A 22291-nucleotide genomic window follows, 5' to 3' on the forward strand; every position below is an offset into this window, starting at 1 on the left:
AGTTTGCCTAACCCTGGTCTAAAAAACTGGGTTTGAGAGCTCTTAGACTATGACTTTTGGGTCTTATGATTCTCAGTCCTGAGATAAGCCTCAAGACTCAAGGCATAGCACACACTTAATATTTGAATGTGTAATAGAAGCAAAGCAAGTATTGCAAAATCGCTGTTAGTTCCTGGGTTGGCAAATGGTAAAGGAAAACAACACTGTAAAACTTCACGGGGCATGTATTGTTCTCTATCAGGCAAAGTAGCTATCTTAGTCGATTTTCTGATCATATCACTAAGTCAGGCCCTGTTCAAGAGCTGGCCCTTGGCATTTACAAACTTAAGCCAAAAGGGAGGCTCCAGAAAGGCAGAAGAGGGCAGTGATGGTTCAGTAGTAGAATTCTAGCCTTCCACATGGGAGTCCTGGATTCCATTCGTGGCCAATGCACCTCAAGCGTAGCCACCACTTGTCTGTCAATGCAGGCTCGTGTGTTGCTATGAATCTGAACAGGTTTCAGCAGAGCTTTCAGACTAAGAGACAGACTAGGAAGAAAGGCCTGTTGATCTTCTTCTGAAAATCAGCCAACGAAAACCCTACGGATCCCGCTGTGGGGTCCCCATGAGTTGAGGGCCATTTCAATGGTAGCGAACAACAACAGGAAGGCAGAAAGGGTGTTTTATTTAAATAGGAGAGAATAATTAAGTGCAGCAAGATTGAGCATCAAAAGAAAAAAAAGGCAGACAAGCTAGAACAAAACATTTTATTATTAAAATAAAAACCTTTGTATAAAAAAAGCATTACAGATCGAAAGCTCTATTTACAGTTATTGATTCAAAGTCCAATTATGCATCAAACACTCAACAGACACAACAACAAAGTAAAGGGGACACACAAGCACTTAGATTCCACCTGTATCAAATGATTTGATTAATGCAAACAAACAAAAAAAAAATACTGCCCACAAACTAAACTGACAGTTGTCAAGCTAACAAACCAGTGAAAGTCACCCATCTCCAAAAGGCACTTCTCGTTGCTGTAAATGCACTTAAAACCTGAATCTGAACACTATGCCCAGTTGCTATGTTCCTCAAGAAAGCAAAAATGTCAAAGCACTGTAGACTAGTATTAGTTTGCATATAAAATGGTCCAAGACCTACATTGAAATACGTTATGTAGGAACTGCAATAAACTTGGTAAACTAAAATTATACTGAAGTTTTATACCAAGAATTTCAAATGAGCCTACTCCTGAAGCTTCACCACTAATTTCCGAGGATGAGTTCCCTATGATGATTTTAAGTGTATCATTGCCCACAAACCTTTGGATCATGAACACAAAATCACACGTTGCTTTCATGTAAACAGCTAAGAAGGCTATTCTACTGAACTTCATAGATTTTGTTAGTTAACACTACTACTTTGTTCTAAGTGCTTGGTTTTATGGGTGGATTGCAGGGTTATTTCAACACCAATTAAATCTTTACGGAAGCAGACAGACACATCTTTCTCCCGCAGAGCAGCTGGTGGGTTCAAACCGCCAACCTTTTGGTTAGCAGCCGAGTACTTAACCACTGTGGCACCAGGGCTCCCCAATTAAACATACTTTCACATAACTGCCATTTTAAAAGAGTTCAGAAAATAAGTGGTGGGAGAGGACCATTGGAAAAAAAAAGGAATGAGGCCAGGGGTGCGGGGGCACAGAAGAAACTGTAGAAGAGCAAAGTATGGCCAGCAATGTATACCTGTGATGGCTCCAAAACACATGTATATCTGAGATTAACTTGATTTGAGTTTCCTGTCATAGAATGAACACCAAAATTCTTTACTGGGGTTTCAATCGGCTGACAAAATTGATAAGTTTACCAAGGAGACTGAGAAGTACAAGGCAAGTAGTGAATCTTTCAGATATTATGCTCGCATTTCAAACTCCTGTTTCAGACTGTGAGAGAAAAGGGAATATGTTAGGATATGGTTTTCCACCTAAGAATTCTCTTTTGAAAGCTTAATTTGCTTTTCAAAAACCGTTTTTATTGAGTTATAACAAATCTCGAATTTGTACGTATATGTATAGCTGGGTAACCACAATTCAGATCGAGAGAGAAAACATGTCCAACACTCCAAATGGCTCTCACTATGCTCCCTCCCCCTTCCCTGTCCTAGAGACAACCACTATTCTGACTTCTATCATCTTTTTATTAAGACACATAAATAAATAAAGATTCAGGCGTAGAAGGGAGAAAAAAAGCAGCCACCATTACCTTTTCAAGTAAGCATGCACATTCCCAAAGCCGTGGTATTTGGCCAAATACACCAGGACCCCAGTTGCACACCGTCCGTCACGCTGCCTACAGAAGCTGCAGTTACAAATTCCACGACAAGGCGGACAGTGCCAGTTCTGAAGGAGAATTGTAGAAAGGTACAATTAAGCTGCTGATACTACTTACAAACAATAAAACAACTTCTTGGGATCAGTATTCTTGGTTCTAAGGTTTAGGGCCCTAGTTTTGTGGGACAGTCCAGTCAATTGGCCTCATATTGTTTTTTAGAGTTTCTGTCCTACCGCCTAGTTCCTTGTGTAGTGCCTGGGGTCTTAAAAGCTTGCCAGTGACCATCTAAGACACAACTAGTCTCTAGTCACCTGGAACAGCAGAAGCAGAAGGTGAATCCAGAATCAGAAGAGGAAATGGAATGTGTGGATACTTGCCTCCATGAGCAACTTGCCTCCTTTGCCATGAGACCAGAATTGGATGATGGTCCCTGGTTGCCACTACAGAAGGTTTTGATCAAGGATTCAATACATGGATACTGATCAAGAGGGGAAATGTGGAACAGAATTTCAAATTTTTATGGAATCCAGACTTTCTGGACACACTGGGTCTGGAGAAGCCCCCAAATCTATTATCCTGAGATAAATCTTTAAACCTTGAACCAAAGCATCCCCTAAAGTCATCCTTAAACCAAGCAACAGGTCAGCTCAATTAGTAAAGATTGTTTGCCTTGAGGGCTGCACTCTTTTTAATTATACATACGAGATTGAATTGACAACAGTAACTCTAAAGCACAGATGAGAAGCTTAGGGGGCAGCTAGTCTAAATTAACGGTGGTGAATAATTTGGGAAGAGATAGTGGGAATGACAACACAATGTGGACAATGTAACCAATATCACTGAACTTTACATGTAGAAACTGTTAATGGACGTGTTCGGCTGTGCATATTATCACCAAAAAGAAATGGGGAGGGGATGACACAATTATATTAAATTCTCGTTTCCCCCACTTATCAACTCCTTTTCAAACTCTAAGGTGGGTATCATTGATTGCGATTAGGGTTTTGGTGGATATAAAAATCACAGCACTTCCTAATGTTTCCTTAGGAAATCCAGCAGAGGAACTTACACAGCAACTACAGTCCCAAGCACTCAGGGCGGGGTGCTCAGCCTATTCAACACAAATGCCATGAATTAATCTCCCTCCCTTGAAATGAATACCACGTTAACACTGACAGCTGTAATTCTTTGCCATTCTCCAGAGTCCTTAAAAGCTTAGACAAGGCACACTGGCTGACAAGGAACGGGTCCCTCCACAGGACCAAAGGTCCTATCCTGAAATATTTTCTCTCCTACTATACATAAGGCAAGCAGGCCATGGACAAACTTAAAACCACAGCAAGTTTCTGAATCCGAGTACTAAACAAAAATACAAAGACAACAATGAGACTTTTTCTGCATCTGGGTGTGAAGCAATACAAAGTACTTCATATCAGCAATATGTAACCCAAGCCTAAGTAGGCCTTGGGATCAAACCTTACCGAAAAGACAGGGAATAGAGGAACAAGGTAAACAACACCGTGAGGAACAAAAAGACAAGCACAGATGATGTAACATGCTACAAGACAACTGATCCAGTCTCTTCAACAAGTCAAAAGCATGGGGGAAGAAAGGAAGGGAAGGTGTTAACTGTTCTAGACTAAAACAATTGAATGCAATGTAGGGACCTTGTTTGGTTTCTGGCCTGAACAAACCAACTGTATAGAACGGCCATCTAAGATACGTCTACCGGTCCCACTCTGTCTGGAGCAAGGGAGAATGAAGAAAACCAAAAATACAAGGGAAAGATTAGTCCAAAGGACTAATGGACCACAACTACCATAGCCTCCACCAGACTGAACCCAGCACAACTAGATGATACCCAGCTACCACCACTGACTGCTTTGACAGGGATCATAATAGAGCGTCCCGGACAGAGCTGGAGAAAAATGTAGAAAATTCAAACTCACAGAAAAAGAAAAAAAAAAGACCAGACTTACTGATCTGACAGAGATTGGAGAAACCCGAGAGTATGGACCCTGGACACCCTTTCAACTCAGGACTGAAGTCACTCCTGAGGTTCACCCTTCAGCCCAAGATTATTCAGGTCCATAAAACAAATAATACATGTAGCTCTACCATGCATACGAGACTAAATGGGCATGCCAGCCCAGGGCCAAGGATGAGAAGGCAGGGGGAGACAGGAAAGCCGGAAGAATGGAAATGGGGAACCCAAGGTCGAGAAGGGGGACAATGCTGACATGCCACAGGGCTGGCAACCAATGTCACAAAACAATATGTGTATTAATTGTTTAATGAGAAAATAATTTGCTCTATAAACCTTCACCTAAAGCAGAATTAAAAAAAAAAACTCCGACTATATGGAAGATGTTTCGGGACAGCTGGGAAAAACCTGAACAGAGTAGTTACTATATTATCATGAAAATGGTTTTGTAACTATGTTACAATTTGCTCTTTTTTAAAGAGATAAATACTGAAATATTTAAGACTGGATATCATCATGTGTGTTACTCAATCTAAAACAGCATAAAAAAATCATAAAGCAAGAATAAAAAACCAAACCAAACCAAACCTACTGCTGTCGAGTCGATTCCGACTCATAGTGACCCTATAGGACAGAGTGGAACTGCACCATAGAGTTTCCAAGGAGCGCCTGGCGGATTACGAACTGCTGACCTCTTGGTTAGCAGCCGTAGCACTTACCCACTACGCCACCAGGATTCACATATAAATAATTTTAAACCTATCTATGGATTCTTGGGGATTTATTGTACTTTCTATACTATTAAGTGTATTTGAAAATTTTTATAAGTTAAAAAATACGAATGGAACATCAGTAATTATTAACTGCTTTCTGCAAAGGTTTAATTGAATCCCAATGGTTTCTCCTTATATGTGCTTTACTTCTCCATAAAGGATCATCCCGTCACCACTCCTGTCGTATCCTTAAGAGTTGACTCAACTGGACTGATCTGAGAATGATTTGAAGCACAAGGCAAGGACTTCTGACTTCCAATCAGCCATGGTACACCAATTTCTCCTTGGGCAAGTCAAACACAGCAAGAGAGCAGCCACACACTTAATTAAGTAGGAATAAAGTCTGTCTTGTTCCTTATCTACTTTTCTAAATGAAGACAGTTAAGACCAGACCAGCATTCTCAGTATCTCCTTGGAGGGAAAAAAGAGTACCAAAAAACTTTAAAGCCCAGTAAGCATGATAATACTACCATTTCTAGTCTCCTCAAACTTTTGGGGGGCTAGGGGAGCCATTCTATAAATAAGAGTTTATAGTAAGAAAAACAAATAAGCTAATTACGATAGATTGAGAACAGGATCCACCTGAGTCTACAAAACTTAGCAGCACACTTTGCCCACAACAGGCCTTCGAATGTTGTAAGTTTGGATTGTAGAATGATCTACGACAAAAATCATTTATTTTAAGCATGAAAGCAACCGTGGCCACTGTGGACTTACTTCATCACAGGTGGCCATCCATCTTTCTTCAAGTTGAGCACTTAACACTATCTTAATGTAAAAAGAACATTTAAAAAAAAAAAAATTGCTATAGTTCTTTTTTTTAATGTAAAAAGAACTATAGCAAGTCTGTGTTTCATTGAAAAAATAAATTTAGAGGAACCATCTACTTTACAGGTCCAAAGGGTCAAAATTAGAGCTATTTACTATGTATTTCAGAAGTCAGTATAAAAGGGGAAATTATTATAGCCACCTAAACACTGAAGTAGTTAAGCAAAAATGTAACTGTGGTACCATAAGTTAAAAACCTCATTCCTAAACCAGAATAGTGCCAGCGGGTTTAAAAAGAAGGTGAATCCCTGGTGTGTGTGATGTGTCTTCTTTCTGGCCTGATCAGCTCGTGGCTGACCAGCTCAAAGGACCATTCCCTCCAAGGCACCTACAGGATCCAGTAGGGCGTCCTTGACTTCTTCACCATAACGGTTTCGAAGGCAGGGGCCACAGAACTGGCCTCGAACGCCCCAACACTCTGGGTTTCTGCAATTTGTTTTGGTATCAATAGTTTTCTGGCGACACTGATGACAAGTAGATCCCTAGAAGAAGCAAATGAGGAAAAAAAAAAAAAAACCACGGCATATTTAAAGAATGTCATTTGTAACGGAATCTCAGATTTTGCCTTTGAATCTTATTTCATGTCTACATACACAGGTAGATGTGCCTGGGCATAAAAAGTTATCTCAAGCATGGTGACACTGATCAATTCATAGACTTAAAAGCTAATATTATCAAAATCTTGTTTTCAATAAGAGATTTTGTCAATGCCAAAAATAACTGTTCAAATTCATCCTTATCTTTAGCATACCACCATATCCTTAGCACCTAGCTACGCAGACACACATAATAATAGATACATAAGCAATAGATGTTGAATTAACCAGTTTCTAAATTAAGAGAAAAGATTACATCACTGTAGACTTGCTAAGCAAATAATTCAAGTGAAAAGAGGACTAAATCTCAGGGATACTGTAAAACTCTTTCATTGTATGAAAAAGAAAAAAGCACAGGCACGCACCTCGTATGCTAAGACCTTTAGAGTACCAGCAAAACTCTAGGGAACATTAAAAGCTCTCCTCCCCCTCTCACAGACGTTTACATGTCCAGACACAATTAGAGGCTCTTACCAACGAGCGGTTATATATCTTCTCTCGGGAGTTGCTGCAGATGTTCTCCAACTCTTCCTCTGTAATTTCGTCCACTGGGCGGATTACATGTGGAAGGGTCATGGGCCCTGGGCGACGATTTCTGGGCAAGTCATCTTCCTGCACAACAAGAAGCGTGTCCTTACTGGCTCTCCTCAACTTTGAACCTATATGTCCAATATGTAATTTCTTCACAGAGAATTCAACCTGGATATCTCTCAGAGCTTATGGAAAGGGGGCAAATCCTAAGTTTATTACAAGCATCACTGGAGAACATCATGGAAACAATTCTTACAAGTAAGAAAACTCTGACCCCGTCACCCGGTAACAAAATCAAGTAAGTTTACGTGATCAACAATTGTAAACAGTTCAAGAAACGTGTTTCACAGGGATCACTTGGTACTGAGGCTGCGTGTGTTGATCTGTGTTGTGTGTCTGATCCTGGCCTGCAGAAGATGAAAAACAGACCAAGTACAAATGTAAAGAACTCACGTTCATGTAGTCATCCATAACCTTCCTCTTTCTCACCAACAAGTACTTGTCCTCCTCCTCTTCCTCCTCCTCCTCCTCCTCTGTGGGCAGAGCACCAGGGAACCCCAGAATCCGTGACCTCGACCTGGTAAGAGGACGAGCTCTCCGTTCAGGGTTTCTCCTGGAAGCCACACCTGGGAATGTGCGTCTTCGGGGTGTCTTTGACTGCTGAACAAAACACATATCATGGAGCCCATTTATTCCAGAGTGGAGAGAAGTGGCACCTTTGGAAATCCACACTTTTTCCTTTAAGAATGTTTTCTTTCAAGTAAAAGAAAGCTGCACTTCCCAATTGTCTTTGCCCTTTCCATAATGTATGAAACATGAATCCAAAATCTCTCCAGCCACTGTGAATTTGTTTTGGTAATGCCAGGTCTAGTTTCCCTCAGATTGAGAGAAGAACTGTTTATCCTTCTACTAAATAGAGATATAAAAACTGATCTTTTTCCAAAAAACTTTTCTGTGACATCTCTTGAGCCTTGAAACATGCTGTTTCTCTCTTGCAAAACAGAGAAATACATGTATTGCCTGCCTGCCTGCCTGCCTCCCTCCCTCCCTCCAAGAAGGGTAAAGAAAGGAAGTCTTTTCCTTTACACTGCACCAGATACACCAAATTCCCCTGAGTTACACTACCTTACTTTCTCAGGATTCAACCAGATATGATATTAGGCAATGCCTTGGTTAAGAAATTCATTTTTTCCTCATTCTTAGATTAAAAAAAAAATCTATTGCTCATTGTCATGGATTGAATTATGTCCCCCCAAAATATATGTCAACTTGATTAGGCTATGATTCCCAGTATTGTAGGGTTGTCCTCCATTTTGTGATTTTCCTATGTGTTGTAAATCCTGCCTCTTGTATGTTAATGAGGGAGGATGGGCAGCAGTAGGTGTTAGTGAGGCAGAACTCAGTCTACAAAGACTGGATTGTGTCTTGAGGCAATCTCTTGAGATACAAAAGAGAGAAGCAAGCAGAGAGACAGGGGAGCCTCATACCACCAAGAAGCCAGTGCCAGGAGCACAGCGTGACCTGGGGTCCCTTCATGGAGAAGCTCCTAGTTCGTGGTAAGATTGATGAGAAGGCTGACAGAGAGAGAAAGCCTTCCCCGGAGCTGATGCCCTCAATTTGGACTTTTAGCCTACTTTATGTTGAGGAAATAAACTTTGTTACAGCCATCCACTCTGCGGTATTTCTGTTACAGCAGCACTAGATGACTAAGATACTCATGTACCAAGCAAGAGGAATGTGATTGGATATAGAAAAAAAATTTTTTCCCAATTCTCATTCCCTTCCTTTGAAGAGCTTAATCCAGCTGGGAAGGAGAAAAATAACCAATCAAAAGGGGTTTAAGTGCTATGGCAGCACAGCAGAGAGAAATCACAAATGCCAAAGATACAAGCAAGCACACCCTCAAAACCCACTACCGTTGAGACGATTCCAACTCCTAGTGACCCTATAGGACAGGGTAGAACAGCCCCATAGAGTTTCCAAGGACTGCCTGGCAGATTTAACTGCCGACCTGTTGGTTAGCAGCTGTAGCACTTAACCGCTACACTACTAGGGTTTCCATACAAGCAAGAGCTCCTCAAAATCCATTAGGTTTCCTCTTTTTTTTCTCTTCATCTGTCTGTAAGACTACACAAAATAAGGAAACTGGGTTTTAAAATACCCACCTTAGATTTGCTCAAAGCACAACTACACAAACGAAGCTTTGTACTTACTGATCTGGGGACTGGTAGGGAACGTCTTCCAGGGAATGAGCCAGGGAAGCTTTCTAATTCTGACATTAGTTTTGCAAGCTAAAAAGGGTGGAAATAAAACAGAGATTGTTTAGAATAATTGCTGAAAATGAGCAACTAACTTCTGGAAATTACATTAGCAGATTTAATGGTTTTATGTTTAATAATAAGTTGACATAGTCAAATAGTTTCTGATTTCACCTATGCACTTACCAAGACTTTTAACAGACTAAAAATAGAAAAAGCCGTTTAAGGAAACAAATGCATTTCATAGCACGTATCATAAAGACTTCATAGCTACACTGAAAATAATCCTTAGGACACAGATTTAAGTAACAAGTTCCTTAAAGAAAAGCTGGGAAGAGTTAGTTCTAACAGTCACAGTCAGATACCTACCATTGCTTTGTTTTGCTTTATATTTAAAGCCCTTTTCTCCAGAAAATTCATGCCTTTTTCATCTTCTGAATCAGAACTGGCATCAGTCACAGAATTCTCTGAGGACTGGGGAGGAACAGCCTTTTTCTTGGCTGCTGTCCTGGTATTTCGAGTTGGAAACGTCATTGCAACTCGCAGGGGTCCAGAACGTCTGCACTGACTGCGGGTCCTGCAGCCTTCCGGGTCTGCCTGCAGTCTCTAGTTAATCACACAACTTAGCAGTTAATGACTTGTTGATTGGCAGACAGACTGCACCAGTATAGCTACAAAATCCCTTTTCAACAAAAGACACATTAAATAAATTCCAAGTGAACATTGATGGCTCTTGATAACAAAATCGGGAATTACATATGAATACAACCATCTGAGTATAAGCCAAGCATTGTTATCAGCCATCTTCATACCCCCTGGGCCTCTGGTTCTGAACCATTTGTTAAAATGTGAAAAATCTCGGCTCTCCTTTAAATTTCTTAGAACAGACCTTTATGTACTGTAAAAGAACTTCTATGAGACCAAATATGTGCTCACCCCATAAACATGGTATTAAACCGTATTAAAATGTCTAAATTCTCTAAATCACTTTTTGTAAGCTTAAAATTAAAAAAAAAATTCTAATTCTAAAAGTAACATAGGTTTACATCATTAAAAATGTATTAAAATTAGCCACCAGAAAAGTGTAAACCAAAACCACAATGCAATACCACTTTCACACTCACTCAACTCCAAAACTAAACCCATTGCCATTGAGTCGATTCTGACTCACAGAGACCCTATAAAGACAGAGTAGAACTGCCCCCATAGGATTTCCAAAGGCAATGGCTTTGGTTTGGTTTTTTTTTTTTAAATCTTTACAGGAACAAATTGTCACATATTTCTCCCGTGCAGCAGGTGGTATGTTTGAACTGCTAACGTTTCAGTCACCAGCAAATAACAAGTGTTGGTGAAGATGTGGAAAACTGAAACCCTCATACACTGCTAGTAGGAATGTAAAATGGTGCAGCCACTTTGGAAAACAGTCTGGCAGTTTCTTAAACACAGTTAATACATAACCCAGCAATTCCACTCCTATGTATATACCCAACAGAAATAAAAGAATATGCCCACAGAAAAACTTGTACATGAATGTTCATAGCAGCTTTCATAGTAGCCCAAAAGTAGAAACAACCCAGATGTCCATCACAGAATGGATTAAAAATATGTGGTATATCCACACAATGGGATGTCATTCAGCTATAACAAGGAATGAAGTACTGATACATGCTACCACATGGAGGAACCTTGAAAACATGCTAGGTGAAAGAAGCCAGACAAAAAAGACCACATATTACATGACTTCTTCTATATGGGAAATCCAGATTAGGCAAATCTGTGACAAAGTGAGCTCATTGCTGCCAGGTCTGGTGGTGTTGGAAGGAATGAGGAATAACTATTAATGAGCATGGGGTTTCTTTCTGGAGTGATGAAAATATTCAAAAATTGATTGTGGTGATGGTTGAGGGGGAAAAAAAGAAAAAAAAAAAAAAAACCACCTAGAAAGTCCCAGAAATAGAAGACACATTTTTATCTTTCAAAAATTTCTTAAATTTTCAGAACAGCTTTTAGTACTTTTAGTGCCCATGGATTGAGAGACTATGAAATGACAAAAAATATTACTATGAGCTAACGCTTTTAGTCAGCTTGTATTTTTTTCATCATAATAGCACCTACAAAGAATTGAAACACTGTCCAGAAGTTATACAGGCTGTAGATAATGTCTGGGTCACATCCAGATTTGCAGATGGGCTCCTGCAATATCTCCAGTAAGCACTGATTTAGACCTACCGTCACTCACTAGAAGAAGCAGTACATCACCATGGACAGTTAGATAGCGGTAAAACACCCCTCAGTCAGGTGCTGCCACTTATAACAACGTTTCTTAAGTGTGGTCCATAAGCTATGGACCTGTGTCAGACCACACTGAGTTGAAGAGCATGCACCTGACTATAAGTCAATGCACTGCTTCCTTGTCGAGAAAGTCTTACTTAACAAGAAAATGCCAGCTGAACTAAACAGTGTGCCCAGGGAGGGTGGGACTGGGGAGCAGCAGCAGCGGCCTAAGCAGGATGACAGAGCTTGTTAAAGGTAATGCAGCAACAGCAGAGGAAAAGCCAACCAAGGAGCAAAAGTGTATGCAAGAAGGGCCCTAACTGTCATTGTCCACACTCAAGACTCCTACACAGGAATTATCATATTTTCAAGATTCAGGGACAGATCCATTAACGGAACCAACGTTTATCAAGGGCCCGCTCTGCCAGGCACTGGGCTGGGCACTTGAAGTTAGACGGGAATGTAGCTAATCTTTAGGACACATGTGTTTCCTCTGATGAGGCTGGATTTCTGTGATAACGGAAATCTGCCAGTTGGTCAATTCTATCTTACCAGCTTCCAAGATTTTCAGAGCTTACAAAACGTTCAACATCTACAAATAGGACTATATTAATAAAAACTGTTTTTAAGACATAGACACTCTTAATATTAAAAAAAAGTAAAATCTTCTGGCATGACTAAAACGAAAAGCAAAAGAAAAAAAAAACTCTAAAAGCAAATAACATGTCATGCCTCTACATCCACCTTACTTCTTGATATTGGTGAAATTCTCAAACTCACCATTCCATCTTGTATCTCACTCTCTGAGAAACCACAAAATGATTCATCGTCAGAGTCGGCATGAAAAATACTGGCCAGTTCTTTACTGACATTTGGCCTTGGTTTGGGTTTCTGTAAAAATCCACAATGGTCTAATACATCTTGCACCTCACTTTCTGAAAAGCCGCAGAAAGATTCATTATCAGAGTCCTCATAAAAAACATTTGCCAGTTCTTCACTGATATCTGACCTGAATTTAGGTTTCTGTAAAATAAATAAATAAATGTGATTGTGCATTTTTTTTTTCTTTTTCAAGAACCAATTTTCCATAAACCGTGCAGAGAGCAAATCACATTTACAAGTGCACTACAAGAGAATAGCTTTTGTTACAAAGAAAAGTGGTTTGGGGATTTACAAATGATTTCTGAGTTGTTATGGTAAATCATCAGGCATGTTAGGTTAGGCGACATTTCAAAAGGATAGAATAAGTAGCTATTCTACCTCCAACAATTACTACCTAGAACCACAGCAGAAAGTGAAATGAAATTACAGCGCATGCTGTATTTTCATAACGGCTGTATAGAAATGTAGGCAGAAAGCAAGCAGTTTTAATCACGCACAAAGCATGTGGCCATTCTAAGCACTGCAGACTCAATTCTGTTTATTCTCAGGCAGCACTTACCGTGTTTGCAAAATTATCAGAAGCAAAGCTGTCACAACTGTCATCAGAGGATGACGCGGTTTCCATGGAAATCAACTTCACATAGCTGAATTTCTTGAAGTTCTTTACTCTGAGGTTCTTTTGCTGCAAATGCAAATGGCAATACTATTAAGTGGCATGTTTATTGCAGTACCTAAGACATCATTTTTGAGTTCAGCAGGTTCTCATAGCACAGGGTAGATACGTTCATTTTTTTATTTTAATATATAACCTACATAGAAAAAGGAGGATTTGCGATTGCTTAAAAAAAAAAATTTTTTAAAATTCAACACCAGGTCAGATCCTAAGAAGGGATCCCTTTGGAAGAAAATTTTAATGACATTTATCGATTTATTCAAACATCAGTGGAACTTCACCCTCTACCCACCTCAGAGCCTCCAAGCTCTCAGCATGATACTGAGCTCCCACGGGGTTTAATGCTAGCTCCTAAAATCGACCCTCTTTTCTTTAAAAAACAAAAAAAAACTAAACTGTAGTAAAAGAAATTTTTAAAAACGGTAGAGTGATTTTTCTCCTTCAGCCACAATCAAGCTAATGAGTTCTTTTTATGTAAGCTTTGAGCTATGTACTGTGATGCTAATTTCCCAAACTACAAAAATGGGCAGGACTTCTACTTCAAGATGGCAGATTTCCAAATAGGCACCATTCCAATCAGGAGGGGCATAGTGATTTCGGCACGAGTCCTTACAAATCAAATACATCAACCCAGTGAACAAATGGCGCAAGGAGCCAAGTTAAAGGTCAAACAGCACTCCAAACCCAGGTGGAATAGCCTGGCCTGACATTCAGCTTTCTTTGCTGTTCAAGGTTTAAGCTTTCAGAAGTTTCTTCATAAATTCAAATCATTTATAGATATGAAATACTTCATCCATTCATAAACATTACACAGCCCACACTGTTCACTGGGAAATGCAATTGGCAAGCTCATGTACAAAGAATGGCAGTTTCTACCATTTTTATATAAGATTTCTCAAGTGTTACATTATTCCTGTTTTTATTTTCTTAAATATGGCCATGGGATAGAGAACTGACTGCCTACGCACATGGAAAGGGCAAGCTCTACTATAAACTGTTCTGACCCATGACTACGCCACATTGTGTCAGAATATAACCATGCTCCATAGGGTTTTCAATGGCTGATTTTTCCGCAAGTAGATGGCCAGGGCTTTCTTCCCAGGTACCTCTGGGTGAATGTGAACAGCAACACTTAGCTTAGGAGGCGAGCACTTAACCATTTCCACCACCCAGAGACTCCTTCTACAGATCCCACAAGTAATGCTAAGACCTAAAGGGTCAGGTGAACAGAACGTATCTTCTATATACACCTGTGGAGCCCTGGTGGCCCAGTGGTTAAGAGCCTGGCTGCTAGCCAAAAAGTCAACAGTTCAAATTCACCAGCCGATCCTTGGAAACCCTATGAGGGCAGTTCTACCTTGCCCCATTGGGTCACTATAAGGCCAAATCGACTTGACAGCATCAGGTTTGGGCAACAAGTTTCAGGGTTTTGGTATGTGTACCTATGCTAACCCAAAGGTCTGTGGTTTGAAACCACCAGCAGCTCCGATGGAGAAAGATGTGGCAGTCTGCTTCTGCAGACATTTACATTTACAGCCTTGGAAACCCTATGGTGTTGCTATGAGTTGGAATCAACTCAATGGCCGTAAGTAAGACTGGCTTGGTTGGTGCCCTGGTGGCACAGTGGTTAAGAGCTTGGCTGCTAGCCAAAAGGTCGGCAGTACAAATCTACCAGCCACTACCTGGCAATCCTGCGGGGGCAGTTCTACTCTGTCCTACACAGTCCCTATGAGTCGAAATCAACTCGACAGCATCAGGTTTGGTATAGACACCTAACATTTTGCCATTGCAGTCTCTTGCAAATAAAACTATTTTGATGATGGTATCCCAACCTCCCCATGTCCCTAAGTATAGTCTCCACTCATTATTTTAGGAAGTTTTTGTCTTTTGCTCTTTTATGAAACAAAATGTGATCATAAATAGAGCTACCAAGTAAAAAGTCTGTCTGTAAATACAGTCAAAGTCAGGAACTGAAGGGTTCTCAGATCCCATTTGCCAGATGAGGAATTTCAAGCCCCGAGGGAGGTGAAACAGATTGCCCAATATCACAGGGCTGCAGGGAAAGTCCCCTGAATCTCCTACAGCAGCAGTGCTCCTTACAGTACTGCAGGAATTACCATTATTTACTCATCAATCTACAGGCAGTCTGAAGCCAGGACAGCCTCAAGGGAAGGTGTTCTATTGGAAGCTGTTGGGCTTTAACAAGTCAGCACAGGGCAACAACTATTTTGGCAGGCAAGTAACAACTAACGGGTGTGTGTGTGTGTGTGTGTGTGTGTGTAACAGCTAACGGGTGTGTGTGTGTGTGTAACAAAGGTGCTACCCTTATCATTATCCCCACTTAACAAATGAGGACACTGCAGCTTAGTGAGGTGAGATGGATTACTCAAGTCACACGGTGGCACAAATCTGAACGCAGGCATGTAAGATACAAAACTTTCTTCCTGAATAGCAATGCCTGTTTTCACCAGGGCATGACCGGCTCTGAAACACGCCCCCCCCCCCAGCCACCCCACTGATGGGTCCCTAACCCGAGAGTTACTTTAAGCAGGCTTACACATATCTTCAGTATGCGTTTCTTCCTTTGCACCCAACCCCCACTCTTCTAAGCTCCCGCGGGGCCGACCCTACGTTCCGGTTTCCGTTAGAGCGAAAACTAACTTCACATTCAGGGCATCCGTCTTGCTACAGCGAATAACAGGGGGGTAGGGAGGCAGGAAGGGATGCAAGACGACCAAATAAATGGTCGACAAATGGTTTAAACCACCAGGCTATTCAATTACATTTAATCACTGCCTGAGACTTGAAACGCCTCCTCCCACGTGCACAACCGAAGCTCTGAAGAGACGGTCTGCGAGACCTTTAAATTCCAAACGCCTGACGGCGGGGGCGGCGGGGGCGAAAGCTGGGGGGGACAGCCCCAAAGGACCGCTCACTGCGCGCGGGGGAAAACGCGGCGAGCCACGCACGGGCCCCAATCTGTGTGCAGGAAAGGGTTGGGCTGCGGACTGCGGGACAAACTCCCAGAGAGAGCGGTGCTCCCCTGTCGAGTCCCACCGGCCGGGCTCGGAACCGTGGGCACAACGAGTGCCCGGCGGGCCTCTGGCCCCTGTCCTGCCTCCGGCGCACGTGTCCCTTGAGCGCATGTGGCCCGGGGCTCCCCAGTGCTGCCAATAATTCAGCAAACGGTTTAAGGTCCCCAAACCGCCCGCACGCCGGATGCGCATGGCCGTCGGGAACGTCCCCTGGCCCTGAGGAGTTCCAGGTGCACAAAACCTGGGGCTTGCCTGAATATGGGCGACGCCCCGGACGACCACCGGTTGATTAGCATCCCTCCGTCTGCGGAGTTGGACGGATCAGCCCCCGCCCGCCCGCGTCCAGCGCCCACCGCGTCCGCCCCCTCGGGTTCGCACACCCAGCTCTCACCGGCACGCGGCTTGCGTCCATGCCGGCAGCGGGCGCCCAGGGCTGCAGAGCGCCTAGAACCAAGACACACGAGTAGCCGCGCGCGCCACGGACGCACGAAGCTGGAGGAGCCGGAGCCGCGCGGCAGGAGGCGGGGCGCGCCGCCCCGGGCCGAGGGGGGCGGGGCTCGGGCCCAGCTTTCCCGCGTTGGGCCGCAGGTCCTGCAAGCTCTGGTAACGGCTGGACGGGGCCTAGACCCACTGGACCCCAAGAAAAAATGTCGCCCCCCAGATCTTCTTAGTTCACTTGATACTCTTGAAGAATCCTAGAATCCGCTTTGAAAAAGTGGCGCTTTTTTGACCGCCGGAACAACCCGCTTTATGTTGCTGTTAGGTCCTGAGCGAATGGCGCGAAAGTGGTTCGTATTGCCCCAGGGTTGGCAGGCTGATTTGCATGAACACTGGGCCAGGGAGAGTGAAAACGGGAGAATGGGGAGTAATGGAGACCAGCGGAGAGTGACGCTGGTCACGCGTTTCGGCATTTAGCACTTTCATTGCTGCATGCGGTTTACATTTTTTTTAAATCAAAGTACCTAGCACAGAACTCCGCCCTTTATTAGCAGATTCTCTGTCTTTGAGTGTAGCACCTCTTATCTGGTAACCACACCATTATCGGGAGCAATAAAATGAGTTAAATCCTGGTCTCTCTTTCCAGAAAGCAAGAAAAGCCGAGTTGTTGTTTTACATAAGACTTGTGGTTTTTAAATTAGAAAAAGCCGCTAAGGGTTAGTGAAGATTTACCTATCGGATAAATTAACGTTTAATTTGTGGCAGATGCGAAAAACTGTATTAGTGTGGTTTGGCGGTCTTCTTTCCCGTCAGAATTTAGGATTAAACTGAATCAGAATGAACGTGAGATTTTTTATCGCTCTTTTAATCAAACCTTGACGGAATAATGAAATAAAATGTGAAGTTTGTTTTGTTTTCTTTTAACTAAAGACAAAAAGAAGTTGCTTTAAAAAAGAAACTGGATTGCTTGAAAAGACCCTAATTATAATCTTCCAGTTTTAAAAAATGCTTGAAATCGACGTTTGCATTTCCCCCCATTACTTCAAAACTTTCTCTCGGGAGTAAGTTCTTTGTATAAGGGAGCATGCGTCAAGCCGTACTGCGTTCTTTTCTAGATGTGTTGACTACAAAAACAAAACTTGTGGGGAAGTAAATGCACGAAGACAATGTATTTGAAAGATTGGAAGGGACTTGGAAGGAGTCTTCTGGTCTTTCTAAAACACACTGCCCATTTCCGCTGTGCAAGGGACAAAGAACTCACGGTCTGGAAGGTAAGCACCAGGACAGGCTGTTGGTCTGGATATGCCCAGCGCCTGGGTAAGTTCCTGGCTCAGGGTGGGAGGAGGAGCCTCAGTAAATATTTGTTGGATGAATGAATGAACAACCAAATGATTGTTGAATGAACTAAAATTGTCTTTATTGCTGTGTCCTTGGGAGTACAATTTTGTGCTACCAAATGATATGATAGTTTGGAATTGCAAAACGTATGAAGTAGGGGAAGATTAAGTCACTTTGCCAACAAAAGGTTTTGATGAGGAAATTCTTAGTCCTCCTGCCATACTAGAGTACTATTTGGTTTACATATTTTTAAAAAATAAGATCTCTGGCCTATCAGTTTTTTCATTAATCAAGAAATTGCAAATTAAAACAAGGAGCTACAATTTCACTCAGACTGAAAAAAATGTTAAATGCTGGTAAGATCATGTGCTGATAAGGATATGAAGAAACTCCTGTAGTGATGTTAGTAGTGTATATTTTTAAATTTGAAGAACTATTCAAAAATATTTAGTAAAACCTAGCAAAACCACTTTGAGATATATACCCTACAGCAAAGCTTTTCGTGCTGAGAAATCAATTTCTTCTTTCTTTTTTAAAGAAATCGAATTTTTAAAAAGATACTGAGAGTACTAGTGTACTGTGTGTTTGTGTGCTTCCTTCTGTGTGTCTGTGCTGTATAAAATGTATTTCATACTGTGCTTTGCTATTAACAAAGTTTGCGAGGTAGTGTCCTGGAGAATTGTGCGTAATGAATCCTGTACTGAGGCACTCTCATTTTCTCAAGGATTGCTGAATTGCTACTAGTCCAAGCACTATTCTGAGTATGGCCTACACAAAGTCCATGGGGTTTATATTCTAGTGGAGAAGCAGAAGTAAACAAACAAGATAATTTAAGGTTCGATAATGTCTAAAAAGAAAAGCAAAAGCAGGGTACCACACCCATCGCTGTCTAGTCGATTCTAATTCATAGCGACCCTATAGGACAGGGTACAAACTGCCCCATAGGGTTTCCAAGGCTGTAAATCTTTATGGAAACAGCCCTGCTGTCAGGGGTCCTGAAAGCCTGGTAAAGGGATAGGAAATGAAACAGGTACTAATTTAGATAAGAGAAACAGGAAAGTCTTCTCTGGGGAGGTGATATCTGAAGAAAGTAAGAGAGGAAGTCACTGGAAGATGAGGAAAGGGCTGGTTTCAGGCAGAGTGAACAGCTGGTTCAAAGGCTCTGAGGCAGTGAATGGCAGCAAGCCCACAGTGACTGACCTACAGAGAGCTAGGAAGAGATAGACGGGCCAGGTCACGTGGGCCTCCCTGGCCATGGGAAAAGCTTTGAATTTTATTCCAGGTGTGATGGGAAGCCACCAAAGGGTTTTGAGGAAAGGAAAGACACAATCTGACTCTAGGGGCTGCATGGACAGTAAACTAAAGGGGAACAAGAGTGGAAGCTGGAGACACTGGAATCTCCTACAGTAGTCTGGGAGGAGATAATAATTGCTTTGGGCTGAGGTAGTTGTGGCATGGGAGGAAGTGATCAGATTTAAGATATATTATTTTGGAAGGAGTCCCTGTGTGGCACAAATGGTTAAGCACTCAACTACTAGCTGAAAGTTTCGTTATTCTAACCCACCCAGAGGCACCACGGAAGACAGGCCTGGCCTCCCCAAGGTCACACAAACCCTGTGGAGAACTTCTACCCTGCATACATGGGGCTGCTGTGAGTCAGAATCCACTGGATGGAAACTAACAACGGTTCTGAGGATAGAGCAAATTGAACCTAAGGGGTGAATGGTTTGTTATAGTATTGTGTATTATAGTAAAAGCTTGGAAATAGCCTAAATGTCCTTTAGAAGGGAATAGATAAAAGAATGGTGGTATATTGGCACAAGTGGTTTGCTATCCACCGCTAACCTAAAGGTTAGTGGTTCAACCCAGCCAACAGCTCTGAGGAGGAAAAGCCTGGTACTATAATCTTTATTTCGGTAAAGATTACGGCCAAGTAAACTCTATGGAGCAGTTCTCTAACACATGGGGTCACCGTGAGTCGGAATCAACTCCACGGCAACAGGTTTTGCATTCATACAATGGAATTCACTGTAGTTCAGATGAATGGCGTAGCTTACTTGCATCAATGTGGTTAAATCTTAACAATGTTGAATGGAAAACAAACTGCAAAAGTATCTGTAAGGTACAAATTTAAAAAACATAAAAATTGGGAAAGTAAAACTGTTCACAGCCACTGCCTCACCACCAGAGCTCTCCAACGCGCCAGCGCCGCCTCTAGCTAGCAGAGCTCCAGAAAAAGAAGGGGGATAAGTGTATTGTCTCTGTACCATGCCTCCTACAAGGCTGACTGCCTTTAAATCAACCGGTGGAAAAGCACTCAGGAAGCAACTGGCTACAAAAGCCACTCACAAGAGTGCGCCCTCTACTGGAGGGGTGAAGAAACCTCATCGTTACAAGCCTGGTACTGTGGCACTCCCGGAAATCCGACGTTATCATAAGTCCACTGAACTTCTGATTCTCAAACTTCCCTCCCGACGCCTGGTCCAAGAAATTGCTCAGGACATCACAACAGATCTGCGTTTCCAGAGCGCAGCTATTGGTGCTTTGCAGAAGGCAAGTGAGACCTACCAGGTTGGCCTTTTTGAGGACAACAGCTTGTGTGCTCTCCACGCCAAACGTGTAACAATTATGCCAAAAGACATCCCTCTAGCACGCCACGTACGTGGAGAACATGCTTAAGAATCCACTATAATGGGAAACGTTCTTTTTTAAAAAAATTATCTTCTTCCTGTTATTGGTAGTTTTGTACATTAGATTTTTTTTTTCCACGGGGTCAAAAGGTACCTAAAAGTATACGATTGCAAATGGAAAAATAGGGGACAGAAAGAGAGTATCGGCAGCTTTTCTATTTCCATTTGTGTGTGAATTTTTAATATAAATGTGGGGAATTAAAGCATTAATGCAACTCAAAATGTTTCATTGAACAAGTTTCAGCAGTTCAACTTTATAACAGTTATAAATAAACCTGTTAAATTTTTCTGGACAATGCCAGCATAGGTATTTTTTTTTTTTAAAACAAGTAAATTTCTTATCGACAGCAACTAAATGGTATTTGTAGCATTTTTATCATACAGTAGATCCCATCCATTCTCTCTACTTTTCGCAGTTGTCTACATACAAGTACATGTTTTTAATGTCGTCTGTCTTCTGTGCTGTTCCTGTAAATTTGTTGTTAAAGTACATTAAACTATTTTAAAAAATTGGGAAAGTATAAAAACATGGACACATAATTATCTGGCAAGGAATACACCAGGATCATGAAGGTGATTTTCCCAGGGTGAAGCTTATCCGTTGCACTCCGGATGTGCCCTGCCGGTTTCCCCAAATGTGGGAAACTTTACTGCATAATTTGTGGTACAAACACACACAAAAAACAAAACACCATAGACAAGAAGAATAGGATAGAGGTTAACTCTGAGGAGGGAAAGATGGAGGATGGAGGGAGGGGTGGGACCTTCAACCTCATCATTAATGCTTTCTTTAAAAACAAAACTGGTGTGAAGCAAATATGCCAAACTGTTAAATGTGTTAAATATAAGTGGGTATATGGGTAATTTTTATATCTCTTATATTACTTTTTGTGCTTTTTTTTTTTGGTGTCTGAAACATTTCACAATTAAATTTTTTAAGCTTTGAAAAATTTGTCCTGCAAATCAAGGTATACATATTTGTGGTGTTAAATTTGCAGCTCTTTTAGAGGTTCCTTTTTATAAATGGGCATGCAAAGTTGTCTTGCAATTTTAGGTACCTCATAAACACTTTAAGTCACTATGTTAATCATATACTGATAAATATTTTCATTTTGAATGAAAGACACAAAATGAATAAGCATGGACAATGAATGTGCAGAGAAGGGTGAGGCCCCTGACCACAACAATGGGTAAAAAGGAGTGACATTTCCTAAACATGTACCTGACATGTATAGGCAGCATCTGGTATGACAGCTGTAAATGCAGCAGTAAAAATTTATTACCAGCTAAAATAATTGTAAGTGGAATTTCAAACCTGTAAAACTTTTTAAAATACCAGTCTCATGTTAAAGAGCTTTGAATTCCTGAGCTATTATAAACATTAAGGATCATCCTGTGTTGTCCTGTAGCTTTTATTCACCCTGCACAAAGCATTCCATTTTCTATAATTAGGCTGGAAACTTGACCCTAACTAAGGTCCTGAGCACTCAGCACTTGTGTAATGAGGTGAGCTAAAATCAACTTGAACTGGGGACACCTGGTTTCAGGACAAAGGGTGCAACAACCAATAAGATGTATCCTTTTTAGATGAGACTTCAAAACAATGCTAATGTCCCAGTAGATCAGCTGCCCTCACTTCCACACACCCTTCTCTCAGAGGAGTGTAACGTGAACCCCAGC

General features: G+C 41.7%; 2 protein-coding genes and 1 pseudogene across 3 annotated transcripts; 2 read left to right on the top strand and 1 right to left on the bottom strand.

Annotated features, from left to right (window-relative positions):
- Positions 1–731: 731 nt before the first annotated feature.
- On the bottom strand, positions 732–16644 carry CDCA7 (cell division cycle associated 7). 2 transcript variants are annotated; one of them, XM_003406219.4, is made up of 10 exons: positions 16537–16644; positions 12997–13119; positions 12336–12578; positions 9651–9887; positions 9237–9314; positions 7477–7683; positions 6967–7104; positions 6229–6378; positions 2243–2379; positions 732–1923 (listed from the first exon to the last, which is right to left on the bottom strand). In XM_003406219.4, the coding sequence occupies exons 1-10, from the start codon at positions 16555–16557 to the stop codon at positions 1893–1895; spliced, it is 1365 nt and encodes a 454-aa protein (XP_003406267.1). In that variant the 5' UTR covers positions 16558–16644; the 3' UTR covers positions 732–1892. The 2 variants fall into 2 exon arrangements, with proteins under 2 accessions (XP_003406267.1, XP_003406266.1); XM_003406218.4 differs by lacking the exon at positions 12336–12578.
- A 127-nt stretch (positions 16645–16771) lies between these two features.
- LOC100655240 (histone H3.3C-like) lies at positions 16772–20922 on the top strand. Its single transcript, XM_023542845.2, has one exon. The coding sequence runs from the start codon at positions 20190–20192 to the stop codon at positions 20598–20600; it is 411 nt and encodes a 136-aa protein (XP_023398613.1). The 5' UTR covers positions 16772–20189; the 3' UTR covers positions 20601–20922.
- A 225-nt stretch (positions 20923–21147) lies between these two features.
- Positions 21148–21279, top strand: LOC111749524 (U1 spliceosomal RNA; annotated as a pseudogene).
- The last annotated feature ends 1012 nt before the right edge of the window (positions 21280–22291 follow it).

Source organism: Loxodonta africana, chromosome 6 (assembly GCF_030014295.1).
Source record: "Loxodonta africana isolate mLoxAfr1 chromosome 6, mLoxAfr1.hap2, whole genome shotgun sequence".
In the NCBI taxonomy this organism is placed as follows: Eukaryota; Metazoa; Chordata; class Mammalia; order Proboscidea; family Elephantidae; genus Loxodonta; species Loxodonta africana.